The sequence below is a fragment of the Channa argus genome, chromosome 21, assembly GCF_033026475.1.
Source record: "Channa argus isolate prfri chromosome 21, Channa argus male v1.0, whole genome shotgun sequence".
In the NCBI taxonomy this organism is placed as follows: Eukaryota; Metazoa; Chordata; class Actinopteri; order Anabantiformes; family Channidae; genus Channa; species Channa argus.
Window position 1 is genome coordinate 12,599,159 of NC_090217.1, and position 27,905 is coordinate 12,627,063.

A 27,905-nucleotide genomic window follows, 5' to 3' on the forward strand; every position below is an offset into this window, starting at 1 on the left:
CTTTTTCCTCTACAGAATGCTGACATGCCCCCTTTTAACAAACAAGAGACAAAAATACTGTGAAATTACAGCACAAAGATGCCACAGATCCTGAATTTACAATCCAAATAAGAGTTTTTAAATAGATTTAAAAGAGTTTTGTGATAAACTTATTTGCTACGATTTCGAAAAGAGAGACGGAAAATAATTATCTCATGGAGTTTAGGCAGAGACAAGCTGAAAGTCAGTTCATAACATTGGGTCTATATATTTAACGCACAACTTTATATCAGAAAGGACTGAATAATATAATTAAAAAAAAATTTATTCTTTTGTTCCTCTGATTCATTTATCTGGGCAAAACAATGGGTAAAGATGCTCTGTAAAAGTTGTTCACATCTTTATGACTTGTATTATCATCCAAACTATAAGACTAAATCGGGTCCAATTCACTTGTTGTTTTGATGCGAGCCATGGATCAGATGCCTCTATGTTCCAATTTACTCTCACTTTCACAGAGAGAAGATGAAATTCGTGTAACGACAGTCTTTCATCATAATAACAAATAACGTCTAATGGACTCACTATCCAGCACTGTAGCAGACGCCACTGCGTCCACACACAAACACTGAAGTAATTTGTAGAGATGAGTGCTTTTACCAGACTATAGCGGCTCCATTGAGTTCACTTTACTCCATGTGAGCCCACACATGCCCTGGCTGACCACAACAGACAGCATCAGGGGAAGCACAAGAACCACCACAGGCCTCTAACACTCACTGATGTATTCAGAAGATGGAGTATGACTCTAGGTGGAAAAGACAGAAGTTACTTTAAATTCATCAATTGACCATCTTCTTGTTATTGCCTCGCACCTCTTCCTTACTGCCGCTACACCTGTCACGCTTTCCATTCTTGTCCCGCTTTATCCTACAATGGCAAATTCACAACATAGAAATTTCTTGTAAAATTTGAAACAGGCGGATCTTTAAATTCAAGCGGCAGTAGGCAAAAGCAGGATTGATAGGTTTAGCTGACACTGATAACTGTAATCTGTTTTAGCAAGTCAGATAACTAAGTTTGTCGTTTGAGAACGTCTTCAGGTCCCATTTAAATATACGTACGAACGCTGTAAAAAAGGGGTTTACATACAGGATGCACTTGAATTATATTTACAGAAATACACCCTTAGCTTAAATGCAGTATAGTAGATATGGTTCACTAGATAGTAAATAGTGAGTGATTCCAGACACAGGCCCAGATGTCATAGTTGCTAAGGTCAGATTATAACAAGGCCAATTCATTTACAATATTTATTAAGATGACGTAATAAAGTACTAAGTTAAGCTGTTGCATCTCTTTAACCCCCCACATTATTTGCTTTGCATCCTTCAGGCAATAACACATAGTTTTCTTTTGGTCTTGTTGACCTCGGTGTGTAAATAGAACAAGGCGCCTTCACACACATCAGCAGACTGCAAAACATCCAGCGCTTAAAACATATTTCGTGCGCTTCTTTCTGGCGCCGCTACGACAAACCTGGTGAAGCTGCATGGAAAACATGTCGTCCCCTTGTGAGAATTTTGGTTGTAATCATTTTGAAACCGTTTTGAATGTGAACTGCTGCATGATGCACGTTTAACACATAACAGAGGCACGACAAGAAAACAATATAATCGTGGTAATTTACGGACCATTTGTATTTGGTTTCTAATTTTGATTTGTCACAACCTTTATGTGGAACCAGTCCACATGTTAATTTCATATGGGCAATGATGCAAGCCTTAATTAGAGTAGATGGAATGATGTTTTCTGTTATAGTCCTGTCACGCATAAAATGTGCAAAGAGATGAATTATAGGAAAAAGAATGAATAGTAAAGCAATGTGACTCCAAAAGCTACAGTTCAATCGATCGTGTTCAGAGAAATTCTAACAATGTGCAATGTGTCTGCCGTGTGTCCTGAAGGCTGTGCGAGCCGTGCATGCTTGACCCTGGCTGTGGATTCTGTTATCGTGAGAATGGCTCGGCACTCCTCACCTCCTCCTGTGTTCCAGTCAAGACCTCCACTGAGCAAGCAGCGTGGGGCAGGTGAGTCACAGGATACTGCACATGTATTTTTAGGGTGCAGCACTGTGCTGTAATAAGTTTTTTAGAAAAAGGATTTTAGTATGACTCAGATGTTACGGTTAAATGACACACTTCACCTCCAATATGATCTATTACTATCAAAAAGTCAATTAATGTGTCACCTTTTCTCAGCTGTTCCAACTCCAGTCTAATGAAAGATCAGACCTACTGGGCCTACAACTACTGCCCCACCTCGTATTCCTGGCTGGTTTTACTTGGCCTGGTACTGTACCTGGCTGCTTTTGCTCCAGGTAGGAGGGACTATACTTCAGTCTTCTTGCAGTCTAAGGAATCTTGCATTTTGTTTAACTTCTCTGGTTGCACTTGTAAACATACAAACATCTCAGACACTCCCAATCCCCTGGAGATGACTGTCTAGTGCCACAAGCTATCTGGTGTAATTTCCCTAGTGCCAATATAAGGTTGACATTTGTGATCTTGAGTGAAATATTCAACAACTAATGAACGGATTGAGATGAAATTTGGCAGACATACCTGTTCCTCACATGATTCGAAGATATTAAATACAGTGATCCCCATTTGAATTCTGCTTTGCCCAATATTTTGGTTTGAACATGCCTGCAAATTCCCATCAGCATCAGCTGTACATGTAGTGTATTGCTTAGTAGCAAATGTTTGCAGAGCAGTCCTGGTATTTTATATTAAAGGTTTTGCATGGCCAGTGACACAGACGATGAATTAATAACTTTTAGGCTAATGTAGACATGCATGCAGTGTGAGTGTACATTAATAAATCAAGACAAAATACCTTTCAGTCGGTTCTGTTTATATTCATCTTTCCACCTCTTCATGAAGGAATAGCAATAGACTCGTTTCTTCTTTTATTCAGGGATGGGTCCAATGCCTTGGACTATCAACTCAGAAATCTACCCTCTGTGGGCAAGAAGTACTGGAAACGCCTGTGCAGCCGGAGTCAACTGGGCCTTCAACATCCTGGTGTCTGTCACCTTCCTCCACTTGGCCCAGTACTTCACATACTACGGTCAGTCTCTAGGCTGCAGAATTCTGAGGGGGAAAAAAAAAAGAATTTTAGAGCTTTTAGTCTTTACTTTTGTAGTAGGGAAACTCTATCACGAGGTTTAGTCAAACTGAACTAATGTAATTTTAATCAGAATGTCAGGAACAATTACTGCCAGTCCTAATCCAATTCTGTCAATGCTTACGAAACCCCCCTGTGTAACGTGCATTCACTCGTACTTTACATCCAGACTAACAGCGAGGAAACAACTGAGTGCTACCTTAAGGCATCACCAATCCTTTTCCACACTTCCTCTTTCAGTCCAACTGCAGGTTCCTGCTAAGACAGGATGGAACTGACCTTTTGTGGAGCTGACATCAATCTATTAGAGGTGATGCAGTGGGTTATTGATTGATTTGAATTGTTCACCCACTGGTCTGATTTTGTTTACTGAAAGTAAAAAATTAGGGTGAAATAACGTAATGATGTTGTCATGGAAATAGTATTTAACGTAACACTCTCAACTCTCCTTTGACAGGGGAAAATAGACATCACAGTGGCCAGGAAATCTCATTAAGCCTCCGTCAGTATTTAGTAGGAATGCTTGTTCCTAGGTAGTTAGGTGTCTCTATGTGGTTATTTCCATCCTTTTACCCTCATTGTAATTCCTCTTTGAAAGAGTGCTGTTACTTCTACTCGACACTTACAGACTGTCTCTGTAAAACATCTAGTAGCTGCCCTCGGTTTATCTTTCACCTCCTTTCCATTTCATAAATGAGAACAAACAAAGGCTGCAGAAAAGTGACTCAGTTAATAAAAGTCATGGCAGTGTGTTTCTTGTATTTGTGGATGTCTGTCCTTGGTAAACGTGTGTTCTTATGTCTTGTCTTTGCAGGAGCTTTCTTCCTCTACTCCAGCTTTGCCTTGCTGGGTTTCATCTTCATCTACGGCTGCCTGCCGGAGACTAAAGCCCGGCGTCTAGAGGAGATTGAGGCATTGTTCGAAAATCAGCTTTGTTCCTGCGGTGCCTCCGATTCAGACGAGGGACGGCAGGTCGAGTACATTCGTGTTAAAGGTTCAAACTACCATCTATCAGACAACGACGCATCAGATGTGGACTAGTGACGGTTTTAGCACTGGTAATCTGTGTGGTTTCCCTTCAGTAATTACTCCAACATGCAGGGTAGCTGGGTTTCTAATCTCCTTTTTTGTGTGCTAACTGAAGAGCCATTGGTTTTATCACTATGAGGTTCAAAAGAAAAGTTTCAAAAGGCCTTTTGCTTGTGTCAGTAATGTTCGTTCCTGTTTAAATCTATCAATTCAAGAATCCAAAATTCTCAACACCACTTTAGCAGGAGTATTAATGATTTGTATTCAGCTTGTTCTCTGAATTGAACATGAACTGACACCAAACCTGCTGAATTCTCAATAATATTAATATTAATAATAATAATATTCTCTAATAAATAAATAAATAGTGTGGTGTCTGTGTCTAGTTTATGGACACTTGGGCAGAAAACAAGTAGTGAACAGAGGAAAGATATAAAAAATATGAGGGGATTTTCTGCTCCACCAGTGTTAGCAAGATGTCTTTAAAATTTTATATATTCAGTGAGTAAATATCATTATTATTTATATATATAATGTGCATAAAGTATACAACTATACCAGATCGTCATGTCTGAATATGTTTCCATTGAGAATGAAAATGTAAAGTAAATGTGGTCTTGGAAACCAGTTTTGTGCATCCACAGAACCTTTGTTAACAGCAGCTGCATCTATACCATCATGCCTTTCTTCATAAAACACGTGTGTTCCATGTTTTGAAAGCTTGTAGCATAGCACACTATTTTCAGTTCCTCGTGATAAAACGTCTTAGTTTGATGTCAGTCTGAAGTGGTTATGGAAATCAAACAACAGAGATGTACATAATATTGTTTTAGTAAACATGTATTGTCAGTAGATGCCTAAAAACAAAACCACTTTCCACTGTAGTAGCACTGAGAGGTATAAGTGTTGTTGCTGTGGTTTATTTAAATACTTTATTTTTCTCAGTCAGGTTTGCCTTCAACAGTATTACCTGCTTCTTAAAATGCTGTTTTTAACACAATCTTATCTACAGTTTAATGTCACTCTGTAATGAGGTTTGCCAAAACCCACACTATCAACCAATGTTATGAACATGTGTGTGTCATGAAGCCTTCCTGGCTGTTATTGCTGGATTTACTGTACATTCAATATCTAGCAAACGCAACCAGTTTGTTTTCTGGTAAACTTGTAGTGGTAAACTTAAAATGTTATTTTTTGAAAAAAAAAAAAAAGTTTAGGGTTTTATTATCATTTAAGTTGTTCAAATTTTTATTTTATTTTAACATATTAGAGCCAGTGCATTGTGGAGGGGCCTGATGGGCATTTTTCATCACATTCATCTGTGAGTATGTTCTATATCGTTATTCTAATTACTGTGGGGCTACATAGCTTTTTTTAATTTAATATGGACACATTAGCATTTTCTCTGTGATAGATTACTATTATTTTTTACTATAATTTGATACATTTTTTGTCTTCCTCCATAGCCTTATATACAAACTGCAGAGCGTATCATCTATGTGGTGGTTGTGTCAAAAGTGAAGGAGTGTGCTTCAGCGTAATTTGCTAATGTTACAAATACAGGTTTCTGTGTAACAAATCCGGTTGAGTACCTTTAGGTTACAGAGGAACTTTTGTAAAAAAACAAGTGAATAATGAGGAACAGGCCCAGCACAAGTTAGGACAGTCCATTATTTTTAGTATGTACAAACCCCATTTCCAGAAAAGTTGGGATGCCGTGTAAAATGTAAATACAAAGAGAATGTAATGATTTGCAAATCATTTCAAATGTTTTGGGTTGTAAATAGTACAAAGACAATATATATGTTGAAAGTTGGAAATCTGATTCTATATGCTCATTTTGAATTTGAAGCCAGCAATGTGTGATAAAACTGAAAAAGTTATGTATTGTTAAAAAAAACAACAACTAAACATCACTGGGTGCACCATTTCACAAATAATGAGGTTAACTGGCAACAGATCAGTATCATCTGCAAGTGGGGTTTGTAGGATCTGACCCATCGTGCATTAAAAAGCAAATATACCTTAGTAACATTCTACACCAATACATTTCTGAAAATGTATAGGCACAGATTTTACTGTCTGTTTACATCATCTGGGCCATCTCAAAATCACCCAAACTAGTTTTGTACTGAAAGTATTATTACAGAAAGTATTATTAAAGACTAAACAGTTGCTCTGTTACACAGATTGTTATTAAAACTTGTGTAAACCAAATAAGTAACGTGATTGTTTCAGACTGCAGAAGATGACATGGTGTTCAGCCCTTAACATCCAATTGTGTTAACACTGTCCTCCACCACAGCAAGGACATTTATTGTGTACTTCTGGTGAAACAGTTGCAATTTTTATTTCTAAGTGAAACAATTACATGTGTTTCTACAGTTTATGAGGAACTACAGAAATACTAATAAAATGAGTGCTGTATAGTATATTTGATTATTGTTTCAGGCTGTAAATGTTTTGCTAGAGTTTATATTCTATAAAATAAATATCTTCATGAAATCTTAACATTTGAATGTGTACATGGGGAAAGAAATAAACATATGAATCAGAATAGTGCTCTGGGGCTTTATTCCACTGTGTCCCTATTAAGAACAAACACTGGATAATTATGTTTAGGAGCTTAAAGCTACTTTCCTCATCTTATCCCTCCTTCTTAAACTGCTTGAGCAGAAGCAAAATGTCAGCTATTTCCTGGAGTGTTTTGGTCTCTTTTGAGAGTCTGTTAACCTTGGTTGTTGATGTGACCTCCTCCCTCACATTTGAGCAGCCTTTCATCAGAAGGACATTTTCTTGTTCACCTCTAACCTCGCCATTCTCCTTAACTAGATCAGAAAAAAAAAAAAAGACAGCAGGAAAAAACAGAATTCAGCTCTGTACATGTTATTACTTTCCTTCAGTCTGTGGAATTCAAGTTTGTACACATGAAGTCACACACAATATACCCATTTGCATGTCATACCTCTGTTATCAGCCGTGCTCAGAGCATCTAGAAAGGAATGCGTGTGAGGGCTTGCTTTCCTGTCACTGTTGTTGATTGTGTTTATAGTGCTTCTTCCTGACAGGAAATCATCTTTGGATTTCTTGCTCCAGGGCGTAGGCTTCCCTCCCCTCCCGTTGCCAGGTGAAAGCGCGTGTGTGTTAGACTCTACAAAAGTATCAGTCTGCCTCCCAGTGGCTGGAAGCTGTACTGACACATCAACAGGTGGTAGGTAAGTGCTGAACCCAGTGTCTTTGGTCATACTGTCGCACTGAGTTGATGCATCGCACGTCTCTGCTGTAAAGATTTTGACAGTCTGAGTTCCTGCATCTTGAGTTTCACAGGATGTTTTTTTGCAGTTGCAAAGCCCGCAGCTCTCAGTTACAACCAGAGTGTGATGAGATAAACATGGAACTGTGCTGCTTTCGATTTGTTGGCAATTATTTTGGCAGGATTTTTCCTGCCAGGGCATATTCTGCATAACTTCCTGCATTTTGTTTTTTTTGAGAGGGGTAAGAGGTCTGAACTGGGAGTGTCTTTGTTTGGATTTCTCCTGTGAGTCCTGGTTAGAGTTTGGGGTATCAGCACAGGCCTGGCCAATATTTGAAGAAGCAGAATTAGAGAGACATGGCTGACAGCATTCTTCTTCCTAAAATAGTTAGAAAAGTGTTTGTCATATATTCCTAAAAAAGTACTGATGGCCTGCTTTTCAAAATACATAAATAAAGCAAGTGATGTACTTGATTTATTTATGTATTTGATTGCAGAATATTTCTAAGATTAAACTCAACTTTCCTTCATTCTATCAACCATTAACATAATTAGCATAACACTGTGAGAACACATGCAACAAAAATGTAAGCGGCAACCAATACAATAAAAGAAAAAAAACTGGAACAGCAAACTAGAACTAACCACCTTTACATTACAAGTTCAGCTTACAGTTCTACTCCTGTAGTCAGACATCCCTGTTAGTGCAGGGAAATCCAGTGCACCATAAGAAAAGCCCTATTTTAAAGATGCGGCAGAGAACACTTAATAGTGGTTTGATTTTTAGTAGTTATTGGTAATTTATGACTATTATACTATATGTGTTGTTTTGCATGATGCTTTGTTATCACTGTTTGGGTTCAAATACAAAGTAGTGTAGTTACTTAATTTACAGCAGCTGTGTTAAAATAAAAATAATTAAAACTATACTTTACAGGGGCTTGAACAGATCTAATGACTAGTAAAATCATTTTATTTAATCAATCTATTCTGAGGTACAGTATGAAAGTTCGGAAGGACAAACCTTTCCAGTATAGCTCAACTTACATTACTTGAATCTGAACTAAGGTAACCTCCTCTACAAGAGTAACTTGGCAAACAGTCAAAGCCCTTCATGGGGGCGATAATATGTCCAGAACCTGCTGTCAGATTAAAAAAAAAAAACGATTGAGTTTTTAGTTCTTTCTCCAGCATACACACATGGATTGCTTAGTTGGACAAAGTTAAACAAACTTACAAACATTTGTGTATGTGCAGTTGGGGAACTGTGGATACAACAAAAATATTTTGTAAAAAGTGCCTGTGCTCACATAGAAATTGCACTTAACTCTTATATACTGAGGAATACAAAAATTGTTAGAAGCTCTGATGACTGGAGAACCACCCACATAACATTGATTTCTATTTTTTGTTTCTCTTCGTGGCAACTACAAATTCTACCTCTTGGGGGCAATAGAAGCCTAATTTTATTCTGATGTATGAGGTAGCTTACCTCAACTCCCATGCATTCTGAGTCTGGGACAGTTCTAAAAGTCAAGAAATACATTTAGCATGTTATAGAATTTGAAGTTGATTTTTCTCACAGGGTAGGTTGTTAAAGCCAAACAAAAGATATGCAGGTAACCCATTATAACCACTAAAACAGGCAAGTACTGACACCTCAGAAGACAGCTACAGTGTCCCCCACTAGTTAACATGGCATAGCTTGACTTCACATTCTTTATAACAAATTATTAGATTATTGTAAAGGATGAAAACTTACTGTGGTGTTGAAGATTTAACTGATGTTTCATCTTTGAGATATATCTTTGATTTTGCAGTTCCTAAATAAAAAGCTCAAAATAAATTTGATAACCTCTAGAAAAAGTTACCATGCTCATTAAAAAATGTGATGCACACGTTACCTTCTCCTTCATATTCTTCATTACTGAAGCCCCTAAAAACATCCTCCTCAAACTGCTGCTCAGTTTCTGATTGGTCAAGCATGAAGTCAAATGCACACTCTTTGACCTCTGATTGGCTGAGAGAGAAACTGACTTTATGTCTTGCATGCTCTCTTATTTCTGTTTTACTGTGACAACACACACACATGCTGTCAGTTCTTACAAAATGACCAGCTGGATCAAGAATAGAAAATAATAATTTACATTCTAGTGTTATTCTCACTCGGTTTCTGGATTTTCAAACAGAACATGGGCTGCTGTTGGTGTCCCCAGTTGGTGGAGGTACAGGTTTGATGCACCTGTCATGTCTCTGGTCTGCGAGAAAGGCTGAAACTAGCTAATTAAAGTCAAACTTGATTTTTGACTCTTTGTAGTGTCAAATTATTTCTTTGTCTGTTTTACAAATGCAACTATAACAACTGAATAATTTTGCTAGAATAATGTGAGACAATTCTTAAAAAATAATATTCTCTTTTCTTTACCTTTGTCCACTCTTGTCTAAAGGAGTCCCAGGGTGGAGGCGAGCAGTGGGGCGGCAGCTGTGCTGGATTCTGGCTTTTCTGCTGAAAGCTAAGCTGCAGGGGGAATGTTCCTGTGGAGAGCAGTTTGATTTGGCTTTAATAAACCTACTGAAAATAAGCAGCTCCATTAACATTTTTTTTTATTTTATTTCATGCAGGTGTGATTTATAAAGTAATTCACACTACCACCTTGGCCTGAGGAAGCTGATGAAGCAGAGGAAAATGGGCTGAGGGGATCATCAATGGGTTGCAGGTAGTGAGATACACTATTGTTTGAGAAAGCTGACTCTAGGACTGGAGACTGCTAGACAACAATAGAGTAGTTGACTTTTTAGCCAGAAACTCTTAACGTTTCTTCGTGTTAAGCATATTTTACTACGATAGCTTAAAAAAAAAGCACCATATGAATAGCTGGAAATTTCCTCACCTGCCTACACTTGAACCCTTGAGGAATAATATGCTTTCTCTTGGTCATTCCTTGAACACTAAATATTGACATAAAATTACACAATGAATGTTCGAAAGCCATATGCCTTGGAAGAGATATTGAGTATTTATATACATGAGATATCCTCTGCGCTGATAACTTTTGCCACCTCAAGCAGTGGGATTACTGAAGTTGGTTATACTGCAGTAAAGCTGTGTGACACTGCATCACAGTATTTTTAAGAACACTAACAGAACCGAGTTACACTGAGAGAAATATTCTGGTTATGGACACAGGTGCTTTCCAAAACAAAAAACACACTCCTCTACCTGTAATGAGACTGACTCTCAGCAAGACTTAGGTGTGATGGAGAACAGGGGCTCATTGGGAGCACCACAGACCTATTTCTCCTGTGCTTGGATCCTCCTTTACAGCTGCCAAGAACTGCCACTTTAGGAGGATCTGAAAACCACAAACACTTTAACTTAAATCATTTGCCATGCTGAAACATTAATAAAGAGGTACACACTGGTCTATAATCATATCCAAGAGCCACAAATAACGTTAACAAATGTTTCATTTAACACACAGCATGGGTTCGTGGTTGGAATATAGTGTCATCCGATGTTCAACTTTTTTCAGCGTACTCTAGATCTAATAGCATTATGAAATGTTATAAATTTAATAGGTAAGAATGGTGTATACTGCGAAAGGGTCCTAATTGTTCGTTGGAAGCTTGTCATTCCCTTTGTCACCTTTGCAGTCTTTCTTAGCAGCAATCTGGTTGACAACAAACAAAGTCACCAGGTCCATACTACTAGCAGTGGCTCCTGAAGGCGATGCTGGCAGAGCTATTCCCACGTTTTTCAGTCTTTGTTGCAATTTTCTCTTTTCAAAAAACTCCTGCGAGAAAAGGACAAAATGTTCAGATTTCGCTCCACTTTCATTTGACTAAAAACTACACTAAAGTGCTGCCGTCTGAATATCATGTGGCTGCCTCACCCTTTGCTTTTTGGCATTATTCTTCATCACTAACCGGTTCCTGAAAGAAGTCATTGCGTTACCTTCATGTTCGTAGAGCTTCTGTAACCTGAATCAAGACTAAATATTAGTACAACAGCTGAATACTACCTACTCTTACCTTGAACCCCCAACCCAATTCATTTTACTACTGCCTGGGTGTCCTAATATTAAGTACAAAAACAAAAAGTCGATAACTAAGTTGTGTATAAAAGTTTTCGCTAGCTAGCAAATTAACTGACGCACGAGCAGAGACGACTAACGTTTACCATTCACGCGCAACTCGATAAATGTTCGTAAACGTATATAAATGTCTTTTAACCACTTCATGCAAAACTGTCAATGAGCAAAGATGGTTACAACAATATATATTTAAAAAAGCAAAAAAAAAAGGAAGCAAAGAAAATTAAAAAATAAATATATATATCTATATATAGATATACACACGTAATTCGTTTACGTCCATCACGTAGCCAATAGGGTTTTGTCGGGGGCGCGACCAATGAAAATAGCCACTGACAAGGCGTTGGACGGAAATAAGTGGCACAGACTTAGTAAAGACAACTATAGTAAGTCGGGAAGTTAGTCCAATTGACAGCGTAATGTAAAACCCATGACAAACGCAGACGTGAAGTGAGAGTACAGTTCCCACGTCCGCGAGGGATGTTAAGCTTCAGCTTTTATTGTGGCATCTATAACCGGAAGTGTATTTTCTGAAGCGCGTTTTTAGTGACGCTGGTACAAAACAAGAGCAGGATGTAGCGGTACATGTATAGGGTTTGCTTCACATCAATCCAGCCGTCAGCAGTCCTCTCTCTCTCTCTCTCTTTATGTCGGCGCGGTGGGTCGGGTTTCGGGGTATGGGTGTTGTAAGGATTGCCATTAGAAGCGAATAACTTTTGAAAAATGTCCAACATCCTCGATGCGGCGTCCAAAGTGAGATGGGACCGCACGGCTGCGGCGAAGCGAGCCGTGTTTCTTGCGGCTGCTGCTTACGGTGTCAAAACACTGTACCCCATCATCTGCAAGCAGCTCCGCAAAAACAAAGATCACAGGAATAATCGCCGGTTTTCAAAGGCGGAGAACGGCTCAGCGTGTTCAGGAAAATCGCAGATTGATGGCGAGGATCAAAAAAAGGCATCCCCGGGAGTAAATGCTGAATTTTTCAAGCAGATTCTGGAACTTGGCAAAATCCTTTTCCCCAAGCTTGTGTCCAAAGAGCTCGGTTTGCTCTCCTTGCACTCGGTTGCGCTCATATCGAGGACGTTTTTATCTATATACGTGGCCAGCTTGGACGGAAAGATTGTCAAAACGATCGTGGAGAAAAAACCCAAAAGCTTCATCATCCAGCTGATCAAATGGCTCCTCATCGCAATCCCGGCCACGTTCGTCAACAGCGCCATCCGGTACTTGGAGTGCAAACTGGCTCTGGCCTTCCGCACCCGGCTGGTGAACCATGCCTACCGGACCTACTTCACCGATCAAACCTACTACAAAGTCAGCAACATGGACGGGAGGCTCGCCAACCCGGATCAGTCTCTCACCGAGGACGTAATGATGTTCTCCCAGTCTGTGGCCCATCTCTATTCTAACCTCACCAAGCCTATACTGGATGTGATGCTGACCTCCTACACGCTGATCCAGACCGCCAAATCCAGGGGAGCCAACGCGACCGGGCCGACCCTGCTGGCCGGACTGGTAGTCTTTGCAACGGCGAAGGTGCTCCGTGCATGCTCGCCCAAGTTTGGCAAGCTGGTGGCGGAGGAGGCTCACCGGAAGGGTTACCTGCGCTACGTGCACTCTAGAATCATTGCAAATGCTGAGGAAATAGCTTTCTACAGGGGGCATAAGGTAGGCTGGGGTCAATGATGTCTGGGACACAACAGCAGAATGAAAATGTGGTGTAATTACAGTTATGATCAGCATAAGATGGCCTATATAGATCAGTAGTACAATATGTGGTGGCATATTTCTCAGTATGGAAGTAGCCTCACCAGTCCGCATACTGTAGATTGATTCAATGAGTCAAACCCCAGCAGAAATTTGCGTCAGTTCCTATCAAGTCCACTGCAGACCATAGAGGCTGTTTGGCATATCAACTGCTGTACTGTAGGATTTCAATATGTCCGTTTGCTTAAGCACTATTTTATTCAAGAACAAAAATAATTGTTTTTTTGTTGTTGTCTGTATTAACCACAACTAGTGACAAAGTAGTTGAGTGATGAATGACTGTGGTGCTATGTGCTGTAAAATACCGTCTGTTGCAGGTGGAGATGCGTCAGCTGCAGAAATGCTACCGGTCTCTGGCAGAGCAGATGAACCTGATCCTGTCCAAGCGTCTTTGGTACATCATGATTGAGCAGTTCCTCATGAAGTACGTGTGGAGCAGCAGTGGGCTTGTAATGGTGGCCGTGCCAATCATCACAGCCACTGGTTTTGCTGACAACGGTAAGAAGGTGTCACTAGTGTTTTCTGGTGAAAGTTAGACACACTCTTGGGTTGATCACACTGTCACCACATGCCAAAGCCTGACTGAAAGGCAAACAAAACCCAGCTCACATATCTCTATCTGGTGTGTGGTAAACCTAATTTTAGTGCCACTATAATAATAGTAGTTGTTGTGTGAGCACATTTCACTGTGCAGAATGAAGAATTAGCATCTCCAAACCAAGAGCTTTCTCCTCAAGCAAGAGCTAATTAGAACATGTGAAAACCGCAACTCCCTCCCACACCTTCCTGATGACACTACAGTTGCATTAAAAAAAAAAAGCTATAAGTGATCAGCGCCACTTGTGTGCTACTGTTCCACACTAACTGCTGCTATTCAAAGAACCTATTTAAGGAATTACATGTCTGTCTTTTGTCCCTCTCTCTGTCCCCTAGAAACTGCAGATGGCCAGACACATGTGATGGTGAGCGAGAGGACGGAAGCTTTCACCACCGCTCGTAATCTGTTGGCTTCGGGAGCCGACGCCATCGAGAGGATCATGTCCTCCTACAAAGAGGTGAGGACAAGTTTTGTCACATTGCCACACTGCTCGTGCCTAAAGACTCTGCTTCCTCGCCCTGTAATTCTGCAGTTTTACAGGAAATTTAAAAAAGTAATAAAGTAGTAAAAATACAGGTTAACTCGCTATTTAACAAACAACTGGTGGATTTGCCACCACATGTCCCTAGCTTAGCATATGTTTGTGGAAAAAGTTATCTTCAATTATTTTGACAATGGGTTAATTATCTTCTTTTTCAAGCAGTGATTTAACCTCTCTGTAATTCATCTGTTGAATGGTTTTCTCTGTACAACAGGTGAAATCTGTCAGACATCTAGAATCATATTCAAGTGACATTCCAGTATAAATAGATTTTTCCATCCATCATATGCAATTCTGGAATAAACCTGACTCTTGGCTCTAAAGAATGTGAGTTTCAGGCTTTAATTTCTTCTATTCACATGATGAACAGATAGATACAGTAAGGATGAACAGTTTTCATAGGGACAAGTGGCTGAACACATGGATGGCTGGGATATGATTGAATCCCACCTTGCATGCACAGGAATATATTTGAGTCCAGAAGAAATAGCCAAGAAAGAAATCAGTGAATGAATAGCTTTATTCATTCGGGGCCAAACCCCCGATCTCTCATTGCATTTTTATCCAAAGGAAAAAAAGCAAGACCCATTCATGCATTCACTTGCAGGCTGCATTTTGAGGCCATTAAGAGGATTTGGCTGCAGTACATGTATTGCAGTGGAGTTGGCTCGTACTCATCTACTTTTGATCATATGCACACCCTGTGGTTTGGGCATGTATTTTTTTTTAGACTACCCAGTAATTCCCAGTAAGTCTGCAGCATCCAAGCAAAGGTCAGGTGAACCAACAAATTTTATGTGTCTGTGACTTGTCACTGAACAGTCTGCTTGTGTTGAGAAAGAGGAATTGAAACTTATTCAAAAGTGTAACGAGCCGTTGTCAGGTTCCTTAACTATGTGAGTCACCTCTTTCAAAACTATCAACTGTACCAGCCTTACATTCACTAGGACGTAATCCTGCAGCAGCCAGCACACATAAGCTTGAGTCTACAAGCACACAGAAAACATAAAGTAGTGAAATTTTAGAATTCATCTCCCAATCGAAAGAGTTTATTCCTGCACGAACGTAGCAGAGCAGATGGTCATGACTGGCTCTTGTTGCACATACCTGGTGCAAAACCGTACCGTAGGGGAGTATAAATTATAGCCTGCGTGTAGCTCTGTTGTGAGGGTGCAGAAGCAAGCCCCTGCACGTAAGACCAAGTGAGTGTGAAGACGTGTGTGTGCAGCTTGATATGCAGCAGGGATGGAGCACATTCCTGAGGCAAGTGTACCCTGCTCACATTTTCAACAGTCAGTCAACACTGACTGTTGAATATGACAGTGTACAGTGTGTGTATCAGTTTGTTGTGTGTGTGAGAGTTGGCCAGATGGCCGTGTGACACGTTCCAGCTCATGGTAGTTTGTTACTCATCTAGTAGATTTAGCTGTTGTTTATTTCTTCTTCTTTTTTTGTCTGTGGTCATAAGCTTTATTTGTTAGCGTTATACACAGTTTAGGCCATATAATGAGAGTGCACTTTGAACCCAAATGGAGTGACTATACTAGAAAGTGGAAACAATTTACCTTAAACAGTTTGTTCCTACACAAGGTGAAATAAACCTATTATGTTGTAAATAAAAAAATTAACTAGATGCAGTAAATAAATCAAGTTTATATTACTAGTAATAACAAAAATGGGCAAATTTCTTTAACATTACACAGTGTAGAGAATCTGTTGCCCCACAACATAAAGACATTACTGTCACAGCTGTTAAACCTCATTTAATTTATTATTATAATAACAAAAATTAGTACAAAGACACCTTCTGAGGCTGAGTCAACACCAACATTTGCCCGGATTAGTCTTCTTTTTTCTTCTTCTTCTTTAGTTAATTTGAGATAACAATTTAATATTTACTATAATATCAAAGTTAACTTTATGTTTCATAGTACAAAAAAACAAAACTGACCACATTTAAGTCTCCAACAATGTTTCTTATAAATATTGAAACAACCACTTAACTCACAGAGTTTCATTTATTCAACTCTTCCAGTTAGAGCAAGTTACAGATAAAATAATAATTCCACATCAGTTGAAGTAAATGTCCGATTTTTTGCTGCGATAAGACAATGGTGACAAATAGGTCTTCTGATATGTGCTTGATTACATTCGATTCTGACTATAGAATTTAATAGAGACAAATTTTATAGGCATCAATACTTCAAGATTGAATCTCAAGCCACTAATGTCACTGTAGGTCAGCCAGCAGTGAATCAGCACTGCTGTGTGTGTGTGTGTGTGTGTGAAGGTGTGTGTGTGTGTGTGTGTGTGTGTGTGTGTGTAGAGCTCCTTCTCTCAGATCTGAGCCAAGCTGTGAATTATCCCCCATCTGTTGATCTTCCATCCTTCTGTATATCTTTTTCACTTTTCCCTCACAGTATTTCCTTAATCGCTCTGACTTATGGCACACTGACTGAGATGGTTAGTAACACTCTTGGCACATTAGGTTATTTTATGCAGATCACATGGACATAGATTTCTAATACTGGGCTACGAGACAACAAGTAACACAGGCCCACGTGTACACAGCCGAAACCAAACATTCTGTAACTGTACATAATTGCAATAAATGTCCAAAAACATGATGTTTAAACTCTAATTTTTCGTATTATAAATGTCTTAATTAGAAGTTCTTAATTATAACAGGTCAAATTGCTCTTCGTAGGTTTTCAAGCTGTTCCTTACTGAACCTTATTAGTTTTGGACAGTCATGTTTTATTATCAGTAATTAAAGAAATCCTAACACAAAGCCCCAAAGCAATAAGCGGTTGTGGCTTAGATAATGAAAAAGTTTCTTGATCATGTCATCTTTTGCTTTGTTTCTTCTTTGAGCCAGTCACATCAATGAAGCTCTACATGTTGTCCACAAATTCCCAGAATTGGTGTTTGCTGTTTAATATAATCAAGCTGCATCAACAGTCTGCATTGTCTCGCTGCAGGGTGCAGCACTGAAGCCAAAGCAAGGGGGTGATTTTTGTGCTGTTTTTGCTCCTTTCATGAGGAGTTTCATTATTACATATTAATGCAAAACACTCTCAATGCAGCTTGTGTTTATCTTGTGTTCATTTATGTGCCATTAAAATCACTGCAGCTGGTTTAGTACATCTTCTAAATATTATTAAATGCTAAATTAATGTATGTCATTTCCAACGTACTGTACATTATCCACTCTCTCAGAGGCCACAGCACATTCTAACAGTAGGAGTTTCAGGTGCTCACTCTGTGTCACGGTAACATTTACCGGATATTGATCATTGACCTCTGGGTGTGCTCTGGGACAGGTCACAGAGCTGGCAGGCTACACTGCTCGGGTCCACAACATGTTCTTGGTGTTTGAGGATGTCCAGAAGGGAGTTTACAAGCGCTCCTCTCTATCGGCCACCACAGGAGCAGAGAAGAAGAGCAAGCCTGAGATGCACATAGATGGACCTCTGGAGATAAAGGGTAGGTCTGCTCTGCTATACACACACATACAAGTACTATTCTTCCGTATATTTAATTGTCTAAGAAGTAAAATTTAGAAAACATTATAATGAGTTATCAGTTTTACACTTTCCAATCTGTTATTACTTTCCAGAAAAGGGCTTCTGTTTTATACTCACTACTGTGTAGGCTGCTTTCACTTTTAGGACACACTTTGTGCAAAGTGTATTAGATTTAGCCAAAGCACTTATCTGGGCGAAATAAATTCTCAGATTACCAACAAGACCTTACAAGCAACAAACAGTTTGAAGGTCAAAGGTTGGTCTCAGTGCATGAGTTTCAAAATGTATTTTAACCTCATAAATCTTGCGCTGTAGGTATAGGTCTCTGTATACTTGTACATTCTTATGCCCTGGCAGAGCAAGTCTAATCTTTGTTTCCACTCTGACACACACACAAGTTTGTTCTTTCTGATCCGTCTTTTTCTCTTTTGTCTCTCCAGGTGAGGTGATAGATGTCGACAAAGGCATTGTGTGTGAAAATGTACCAATTATCACACCTAACGGGGATGTAGTAGTGTCTTGTCTGAACTTTAAGGTGAGACAGCTCTTCTCTATTCAGTGTCGGTCCTACTTTGTTCTACAGCATTGCTTCTATTCTATAGGGTCTCTTTACTGCAATCTGATCCAGTTTAAATGGACTAGTTTTCCATGAGCCCTAGATTTTAGTATACGTAGCATTTATTAGCATTAAGACGAACCCACTGTAGTCTCATTAGGAAACAGAAACAAACTTTGGAGGTCAACCTCTGGCTCTGGCCTCTGGCTGTCGGCCACTGTAACGTGTTTATAATGACATCATTGCCCAACCACATACCTTCAGATGTCCCCTCCTATAATGATTGCATATAGTGTCCATCTCAATATTAATTTATTGACTACATTTTTCTCCAATTACCAAAAAAATAATCTAAGTTCAGTTATTTTCATTAACGCACATAATATGATACAGAACTGATTGCCTAACCTCATATTAGGCTACACATGCTTAATAGTCCAAGTAGCCCGAGGTGTTTTACTCCCTAGTATAAACGATGCCTGAAGCTTCGGGACCAGGTCAAATCCTCTCTTACTTTATCATTATCATTTAAAACAATCTCCTGAGGGGAGTCTCTCTTTCAGCTCATGCAAACAGACCTCTGTGCAGACTGCACCAGGCCCCAGTTATGAACACAGGGTCGGGGTCAGTACCCTGCTGACACTGAGCTGGTAGATACAGTAGCAGGAAAGTTTGTTCACACCAAAAGATAAGCATACATCCAAAATGCTCTGAAATATTTAAGCATAATAATCAATATATCATAAACATTAAAGACAAAGATGAGAGATTTAAGTATCAGATGTTCATGAATTTGCACTTTACTGTACTTTAGGAGGAAACAAAAGATTGAACTGCTGTAACAAAAGGCAAAAATGTAAGGCGTCGTGATCTGGCTTCCAGCTGTCTGGATCTCTGGGGAGAGTTCTTTCAGTCCTGATGTTGACATTTTGAATTTCCCTGCATGCAGTGTGAACAGCCACTGTGTTTTAAGACACCCACCCACTGAAACTTTTGTTTCAAACCTTTTGTCTTTCGTTGTTACTTTGTCACTTAGACAAGTCTCAAGTACTCCAAAGTGTTTTCTTTGTATTACTGCCTTATAGGCTTAATCCCTGAATTAGCATTTCAACAATTCAGAGTCTCTGGACCTGAGACCTGCTGAGTTATACTGTAGGAAACAATGCCCGACAGACATGGCTTTCTACTCTCCTTGTTGTCACATGTCCTGACAGAAGGAGAGGCTTTTGTAGCAGTTTGTATTGTAATTATCCGGAGGCCTGACTGAGCTCCAGGTGAATTTATAAATTGTCTCTCCATTTCAGGTAGAGGAGGGCATGCATTTATTGATCACAGGGCCTAATGGCTGTGGGAAAAGCTCGCTATTCAGGATCCTCAGCGGCTTGTGGCCTGTCTATGGTGGCCATCTCCAAAAGCCCTCTCCTCAACATATGTTCTACATCCCTCAGAGGTACACACACAAACATCCTCTTTCACGCATCCTATGTTCTTCTGTCACACAGCCGTGACTTAACCTAACCTAAATAATCCTTGTTTTGATCGTTGCACCATTGAACCAGTAATCTAATCTATTGTAACAAGATCTGCGTATGTTTGTGTCTGTGGCTGACAAAGAGAAACCAGAGTTCTGGCCACAGTGAAATATTTACCACAGAGACAAAGCTTGAAATACTAATTACAGTAATGTCTTCATTATACCACCCAAAGACATGGAATCTAAAGATCACAAAGAAAAAAAATCTGATACTTTAGTGCATATTAATCTTTGCTGTTTGTAATGTAGTGTGACTGATCATGGATACCACAATCAGCCATTTCTACCCATTTCTTGCTCCACTAAAACTAGACAAAGTTTAGCTGCTGACCTTTTAGTAATAAAAATCACCTGACATTTAATGAGCTCGTCATTGTTTAGAGGGATCAGTGTGTTGATTGCAGATTATTTTCTCAATTAATTAAATCAGCATTTTGCCTGCCTCAGAAAAAAGAGACAAATTACCATCAGTGTCCCCCTCAACCCACGTTAACATTAAAATGTGTTTCATCCAACCCACAGTTGAAAATCTGTTTATTAGTGAAAAATTACAGTCACAGTTTAGAAGCAGGTTAAGATGTGAGCATAGAAACTCAGATTGTGGTCTTTAGGTTCTGAATTTCTAAAAGAGAATAAAAAGATGTGGGAATTAATTTTAAGTACTTGAACAATTTTAAGCTCTCAGACTGAACTGAAGTAATCTTATCCAGGGCTGCTTAGGACTGCAGACTCAACTGATGGCCTCATACAGAGTGGTGAATATTTTATATATAGGATGAGACAGCCACCTGGAAGCTGTAACACAGTCCACTCCACTATCCACAATAGAAACATTAGAATAATGGGTGACTTTCTCTTCTAGCATATTTTCTATAGGTGTGTATCACTTTGTGTACTCACACTCTGGTCTTTAGCGTCTGAAGCACTTAACAAAAAAACACAGTCTATAATTTGTGTGTGTTTGTGTGTTCCTCCCAGACCATACATGTCCATAGGTTCTCTGCGGGATCAAGTGATCTACCCAGACACTGTGGAGGACATGTCTGTCAGAGGTCTGAGTGACAAAGACCTGGAGGCCATCTTGGACATTGTCAACCTGAATCACATAGTCACTAGAGAAGGAGGTATGATAAGTAATAAAGACGGCTTTACAAAGACTTTGTTGCACATAAATACATATGAGCTGAAATTACAATAGCTAAAAACACATCATATCAAAATTCAAAATAACTATCAGACAAAACCATCATTAAACAAAATGTACAAAATAAACATTTAAATGAAAAACAATTTAAATCTTAAAAATGTGTATTGTCACGTTTTAGTTACAGGGTGCAATATTTCCACTGTAAAATAAAGCTTTAGTGCAAGTTTTCTGGAGTTTTGAGATCCAACATATGAGGTTATGTATGCGTACTAACCAGAAGCTTGATCTTAGGCACTAGGGTATTAATTGTATTACCTAAACTTGAGTCAGTGGCTAATTTGCAACCACTCTCCACTCACTTCCAAACAAACAGGCCTATTGTTGTGAACTAACTGCTGTACAAAGCTTTGAGCTGTATGAGGGTTCAATGTATGAATGGCTGCACTGTGAAAATGGTGAGAAAGGTCTTGATCACGCTCCTCAATGAACTTGTGCACATGCAACATAACCAAGCAGCCAGGGATTTCCTTTTATATTCTGTTTCACTGAACACCTTTAGCAACCATACCTTCAGTGCCGTTCCCCTGCCAAATAAAACGTGTCTGCTTACATTTTGCTAAAATTTAACTCCTTCTAAAAGGTCCTAATGTATCTTAGAGGCTTCACTGGCATAAAATAGTAGGGTGGTGCACTTTCTGAGACCTCCACATTTCACTATAAACATTTTGTGTCACATCGTGTTAAATATGCTGTTAAAACTTTAGAATATTTTCTCTAGTGTAATCCCAAAATATCCCCATCACTTTAAATAACATATTAGATGAAAATGATGTGAAGGTAGTGCAATGTCTTCTTTTTGTTTTTGTTCAGGGTGGAATGCTGAGCTGGACTGGAAGGATGTGTTGTCAGGAGGCGAGAAGCAAAGGATGGGCATGGCCCGCATGTTCTACCACAGGTAAGAAGAAACAGCATTGTTGTCTGCCATTACACAGACCTTTTGTTTTTTGTCCTGTCGGCTTATCCCGTGAGTTCAGGGCCACAGTGGATCATTGTCCGCATGTTGATTTGGCACAGTTTTTACGCCAGATGCCCGTCCTGATGCAACCCTCCCCAATTTCTACCGGGCTTGACCGGCACTGCACAGATGGAAAGGGGAATGGGCTGTTGGGGGTTCAATGTCTTGCGCTGAGACCAATTCACCATAATACATTTAAAGTATGAGCTCGCACCCTTGTTTCTATCACATAACCATTTTTAACTTTTAAGGATCTGGTGATGGCAGATGGTCAGCCCACCACTTGGGTTGAGACTGAAACAGCATTGCTAAAGCTGCTCCAGTCTGGCTTTTTTGTTTTTCATATATGTATTATTATCAGTATTTTTTAAAAAAAAAGTACATTTCAAAGCCTTTTCAAGTGGTCATTTTAAACATGTGCATTAAAAAACCAACATGCCAAAATAAAATACTGTATCACCTAAATAATAAGTCCTTTCCAGGTTTACAGTCACTACATAACCAGTTTTATTTGCCGCATGGTTAACAATTATTAAAACTAGTTCTCCTGTGTGTGGTAGGCCTAAATATGCCCTGTTGGATGAGTGTACCAGCGCTGTGAGCATTGACGTAGAGGGAAAGATTTTCCAGGCTGCCAAGGATGCTGGCATCTCCCTGCTCTCCATCACACACAGACCCTCCCTGTGGTAAAGACACGTCACACTAAGCTGTTTCATTCTATTCTTTAAAACATACATTTGAACCCTCTAGTAAAGAGTACATTTATTCTGCTGAAAAGTACCACTATTTAAAATCCTTCCTCTCCTCCTCCAGGAAGTATCACACCCACCTGCTGCAGTTCGACGGGGAGGGAGGGTGGCGCTTTGAGCAGCTGGACACAGCAACGCGCCTCTCCCTCACCGAGGAGAAACAGAGGCTCGAGGCCCAGCTGGCCGGCATTCCCAAGATGCAGCATCGCCTCAACGAGCTCTGCAAGATCCTGGGAGACGACTCTGTCCTCAAAACAGCCGAGGAGTGAAAGTGAGGGGAGGGGGCTGGGGAGGGTGGAAGAGAGGCCCAGAGGGAGAAAATTAAGAGGAGAAGGGACTAGAAGAAACAAAACTAAATCGAGAGGGGGCTTTAGTACTTTTTTGTTTTTGTTTTTTTAGATTTTCCTTTTTTTTTAGCTCCAACTCTCTCCTTTTAGCACACTAGAGAGCTTGTGCCAGCTAGTCTTCCTCCTCTTCCTATTCTTTTAATCTCTCATTAGCCTTCCTCCGCTGAGAGAAATGGAGGAGGAGAGTGAAATGTATTCACAAGCATTTTTCCCCTTTTGAACAGACATCATACTTCTTACTCAGTTGTAGATTTTACAGGTTTTACATTAACATAGATGAGTTTTATCTATTTGCCACAGTCACAGATGGTAGAACTGATGGATCTAGCCGAGATAAATAGTTTGTTTTAGTGCACTTTACTCTGCTTTCAGAATGATGTTCCTGTTCACAGTGAAATCAGGTGGTAGCTGGAAAACATTTTATTTAGAACCACTAAATAATGTCCAAAGCAGTATTCCATGCCCAGTGCCAGTGCACTGAGTTGTGCAAGGTCCACATTCAGATATGTTTTTATCTCCATCATTTAGCTGTAGATTTTAGTTTTTACTTAATGTGACAAATTGGTTTTAGTGTATTAGCTGCAGTACAATCCCCTACAGTTATGTTATACCTCCTCCTAGATTTTGTTAGCTTATTGCAGATCCTTGAACCACTAAGATGGGCTCAGTTGCAGATTCAAACACGGCTAGCAGAGTCAATCCAACAGCTATTATTAGAGTAATTAGTGACGCAGGCCTGACTACAAAACTGTAGGTTTCTGCTTTTTTGAATAAATACAATGAGCTAAAAGGAGGGAGAAGGGGAGCTAGTAGTCAGGCTTGTCTGAACAGCCTCACATGTACATTTTGAACTCTACATGGTACAACAGTCAGATGCATGTGCACACACTGGCCGTGCGTCTGCTGTGTGTCAGATGCCTGCTGGGACCCTCCTTTGTCAGTAGTGCTGCTCGTGCTCTGTGGGTCCATTTGAGCCTGTTTACATGCACATTGTTGCATGATGCTAGTGGACAGATGACCTACTATGCCAATAAACTGCACATGCCGTCATCTAACTTTGATAATGTCCAACTTCTCTAAGGTGGAAGCTGATAATTGTTTCAAATTAAGCCTGTGCTTACATGTGCTTTAATATTACAGACTTCTTTTCCACATGATATTTAACTGTAGTATATGAGGATCAAATTTGCAAGTGTAAATATGTAGTAATATTAAGTTCAGAGGTTAGGCTTGTTTATGCATTGCAGACTTTGGGGCTGGTTAAGATTTCATTTTTGGCACAAACACACTTCAGCTCTTGATCAACATCCGACCCGGAGTTGCTGGTGGCTTTTCTAGCTTCTTTTCCAGTTTGATTGTTTTTCCTATATTAGCCTCTTCGTTTACTACCAGCAACTTATCTGGAGTTGTGATACTGTGAAGTTAGATTTGTTATATTAACATCATTTTAGGTTTGATAAAACATTCATATATGCTTTGTTCTCATGTGGTGGCTTGAAGCTGTGATCGTGGCTGCTTAGGTTATTTTCTTCTGTGGTTCAGACGTGTGTGTACATTCTTATCGTGTCATTGCTGCATAAAGAGGTTGAAGGACAATGATCAAGGCTGAGTCTTGTCTGTCAGATTGTACTGACATAACTATGAAAGGCGATCATGTGCTGTTAAGTTACAGTAAACAGGTTTCACTACAGACATACTGCTTTATATGTTGTTTCATTCATTGAACTGCACCTAAAATGCTACATGTTTTACTGTATTTGAATGGCTAACACAAAACACGGAAACATTTCCATTCTGACTTCACAGCAAAATTCATGTTCATGTGTAGGACAACATTAGAATTGTGGCTGTAGTGAAATCTGTGTGTATTTGTATGAATGGTCCAGATATTGCACAAGCACAGGATGCAAAGGACTTCTCATACTGTACTTCAAACAAAGCTCAATCCATGTCATTTCAACACCAAGTGACTAGCACAGTGTAGTAACGTTCATTTCTCTATTTCATATGCTTCTGTTTTGGGGGAGGGAGCAGCACCATGTTGGTGTTGGCTTCTCATTGCAGAGTGGACAATCTCATCGTCAGCAGAATACAAACAAGTTCACTGCTGCATTTCAGAATACACGTTGTTATTCTCTGCAAAAAATAATGTTAGTTAAGTACTTTATATGCTGAAGGTATATAACTTTGCTCACCTTCCTAATTTAATTTGGTATGAAACTTATAATGTATATTTGTTGCATATGCACATCTAGGTTTATTGAATTCCTCTGGCCTTTTGTTAGCCTGAGCTTTGGCTGCATCCAAGCTGTTGAAAAGTGTGACATCTTTTCTTCATTGTATATTTTACACCTTTGCAACCTCTTTTGGCTTTTAGTGGAACAAGGACTTCTGGGTGCAGCCTTGGTGCAGCCTTGCTCAGGGGGATGGCTGCTGGGTTAGGACAAAACCTAGATATTTTTTTAACCCCCAAATGTGACTGAAGAAGAAAAGTAACACATTAAAAGCTGTAATGCTTTTGATATTTATTGGTATGATAAGTGCTCTGTGATGATGTAATATAATCTGGACTGCACACAGATAATTTGGTATGCAAAGTAGCATGCCTGCAGCAGACGTACAGATGCCATGTCAAGCCTTTTCAACAGCATTCTGTACTAGAGTTTCTGACCTGAAATCCTTTCTGTGCTATCGGTCGGTCTCTGTTGACAGAGGATTGATGAACCACTGAATGACACAGAGTCTGCCAAGTTACACTGGAACATGAGGTCAGCTTGTGATAGTGGCAGATAGTGCCTGATATTCATAGGCATGAGCATAGCTTTAATAATTAAGAAGTTAGAAATGCTTTGATTTCACAGTGAAAGGCTGGGATAAGAAATCATGAGGTTCTCACCACTTGAGGCCCTGCATAGATCTTTTCTGATGTCTAAATTGTGTTTCTCTGGAAGGTCTCATGGGAATTCTAGTAAAGATTGGTCTGTGGGTTTGTTTAGCTAACCAAGACTAAAGCTCTCTAGTTATCAATGAGAGACATGGTTATAGAAACAAGAACACGGCTGTGGCTCAGGAGGTAGGGAAGGTGTTAACCAAGCACGAAATCAGTTGCCCTTGGACAAGACACAGAACGGTTTGGGTACTGATAAGATAAAAAGAGCTTATATAAGTGCAGAGCATTTACCACCTGGAATCAATCAAATCTGTTTGTTTTCTTAACATTTATGACTTTAACGTGGCCTAAATCAGTGTTTTTTATTAACATTAGATGATTGAAACAATCATATTAACTGATGAACTAACTGATATGGGCAGACAGAGAGTGGGGCAAGGGTGACCGCTGCCGATCCCTTACTTTAGGCCACAGTAGCAGCTACACGGGGCTGCTGCAGGGTGATTGCTACTTTAGCTGCTAAATTACAGCTCAGTTTACTCCGTTTTGCTAATTGTCTGTTTTCTGTAATATAAAATATTGTTAGATTCTAAGGCATATGCTACAGAGTCAGACACTTGCCTCAGGTAGAGATCACACCTGAGGCAAAAGGAGAATGAAAATTACACTTGTTTTTATCGTGGCCAAATCAGGTCCCCAAATGAATCCATGGTCTACCAGACGTCTAAATAAGCCTTCAAGTTGGCAAAATCAGTTATTGCAGGTTGAGTATTAGACAGAAGTTGTATGTAAATTGTTAATTTGTCTTTATCAATCGAGGCTCCTCATTATTTCTTATCCCTTAAGGAAACAAGATAGCTTGTTAGTGAAATCAGGCCTGTAGTGGCCTGCTAAACTTTATGACTCTGCTTTACACTAATGACATCCTTACTAACAAAACTTTGGTACTGATACTTTCTCTTTCTATCATCCCTTTTGTAAGTAAGAGATTGAATGTATCCATCATGTATGATAATGCAAATCTTTAGGTTACAAAGACATTGAATACATGGGGTCAGGTCATACAAGTTCTTGTATATGCGTGTGTGTGTGTGTGTGTGTGTGTGTGTGTGAGAGAGATAATTAAGAATTTTTATAATTGTGTTAACAGTTTATGTAATGTTATTTTATTAGACACACATGGTGTTTAAATTTGTGTTTACTCTACATATAATGGTGTTTTGGGAAAGAAAATGCTTCCCAAATTAAAATTCACAATAATTAACTGGTACAAAACAGTCTAGTCCCTATTTATGAAAGACTGAGAAAGTGTTAATCACATTTTTGAGATATGGATTAGATTGTCTTGGACCACAGAAACAACAACTGGTGATTTTCCCTTAAACCCAGGGATTACTAAAGTTTGGACTTAATATAATTGCTTTTTACTATATTTTATATTGTGAATTTCTGTAACAGTAGTCAAACCCTTCTTTAATGAATCTCATTGTGCACATGTAGGCAACTGTATTCTTTAACATTTAACTAATAGAGGTACATCAACAAAAAGTAATCTGTTCAAAAATCATGTACTAAGGTCACTTTACAATGAAAGATGAAGATGTATTTTCTTGTAAATAAAAACAATACTGTGCAACCTTGAAAAGTGGGTCATGTTGTGTTTATATTTCATCCATATGTCGGAAGACTT

The 27,905-nt window shown here is 39.3% G+C and overlaps 3 protein-coding genes across 11 annotated transcripts in view; 2 read left to right on the top strand and 1 right to left on the bottom strand.

Moving 5' to 3' along the window:
* The window catches only part of LOC137106510 (proton myo-inositol cotransporter-like), a 51,949-nt gene extending 45,195 nt beyond the window's left edge, over positions 1 to 6,754 (top strand). Inside the window, exons 7-10 of the mRNA XM_067489890.1 lie at positions 1,947 to 2,069; positions 2,241 to 2,359; positions 2,959 to 3,111; positions 3,983 to 6,754. Coding sequence (XP_067345991.1) covers positions 1,947 to 2,069; positions 2,241 to 2,359; positions 2,959 to 3,111; positions 3,983 to 4,209 — 622 coding nt within the window. The 3' untranslated portion in view covers positions 4,210 to 6,754. The remainder of the gene's footprint in view (positions 1 to 1,946; positions 2,070 to 2,240; positions 2,360 to 2,958; positions 3,112 to 3,982) is intronic.
* LOC137106509 (regulator of DNA class I crossover intermediates 1-like) lies at positions 3,009 to 12,110 on the bottom strand. Of its 9 annotated transcripts, XM_067489886.1 has the most exons (16): positions 11,483 to 11,761; positions 11,344 to 11,383; positions 11,097 to 11,244; positions 10,671 to 10,803; positions 10,342 to 10,399; positions 10,104 to 10,218; positions 9,876 to 9,985; positions 9,617 to 9,720; positions 9,355 to 9,521; positions 9,213 to 9,273; positions 8,943 to 8,976; positions 8,688 to 8,715; positions 8,498 to 8,592; positions 7,163 to 7,829; positions 6,931 to 7,025; positions 3,009 to 3,134 (listed from the first exon to the last, which is right to left on the bottom strand). In XM_067489886.1, the coding sequence occupies exons 1-16, from the start codon at positions 11,503 to 11,505 to the stop codon at positions 3,120 to 3,122; spliced, it is 1,893 nt and encodes a 630-aa protein (XP_067345987.1). In that variant the 5' UTR covers positions 11,506 to 11,761; the 3' UTR covers positions 3,009 to 3,119. The 9 variants fall into 9 exon arrangements, with proteins under 9 accessions (XP_067345987.1, XP_067345984.1, XP_067345986.1 ...); XM_067489883.1 differs by lacking the exons at positions 3,009 to 3,134; positions 11,483 to 11,761 and adding an exon at positions 11,809 to 12,110 and having other exon boundaries at positions 6,736 to 7,025; positions 11,344 to 11,431; XM_067489885.1 differs by lacking the exon at positions 3,009 to 3,134 and having other exon boundaries at positions 6,736 to 7,025; positions 7,163 to 7,772.
* Positions 12,111 to 12,114: 4 nt separating this feature from the next.
* LOC137106508 (ATP-binding cassette sub-family D member 2-like) lies at positions 12,115 to 27,860 on the top strand. The gene is made up of 10 exons (XM_067489879.1): positions 12,115 to 13,212; positions 13,629 to 13,809; positions 14,245 to 14,366; positions 17,774 to 17,936; positions 18,418 to 18,512; positions 19,838 to 19,983; positions 21,046 to 21,191; positions 22,085 to 22,169; positions 22,790 to 22,915; positions 23,043 to 27,860. Exons 1-10 carry the CDS (start codon positions 12,268 to 12,270, stop codon positions 23,245 to 23,247), a joined length of 2,214 nt encoding a protein of 737 aa, XP_067345980.1. The 5' UTR covers positions 12,115 to 12,267; the 3' UTR covers positions 23,248 to 27,860.
* Positions 27,861 to 27,905: the final 45 nt, after the last annotated feature.

What these genes read in the sequence shown, in the direction of transcription:
- LOC137106508 (XM_067489879.1), top strand. Translation starts at nt 12,268, where the DNA reads ATGTCCAACATCCTCGATGCGGCGTCCAAAGTGAGATGGGACCGCACG. An exon ending in TCATGTCCTCCTACAAAGAG is followed by an intron (nt 14,367 to 17,773) that starts GTGAGGACAAGT and finishes GCTCTGGGACAG; the next exon opens with GTCACAGAGCTGGCAGGCTA. An exon ending in ACACACAGACCCTCCCTGTG is followed by an intron (nt 22,916 to 23,042) that starts GTAAAGACACGT and finishes CTCCTCCTCCAG; the next exon opens with GAAGTATCACACCCACCTGC.
- LOC137106509 (XM_067489880.1), bottom strand. Translation starts at nt 11,505, where the DNA reads ATGAATTGGGTTGGGGGTTCAAG. An exon ending in TTAGACAAGAGTGGACAAAG is followed by an intron (nt 9,721 to 9,875) that starts GTAAAGAAAAGA and finishes AGCTAGTTTCAG; the next exon opens with CCTTTCTCGCAGACCAGAGA. An exon ending in GTTAAATCTTCAACACCACA is followed by an intron (nt 8,977 to 9,212) that starts GTAAGTTTTCAT and finishes CTTGACTTTTAG; the next exon opens with AACTGTCCCAGACTCAGAAT.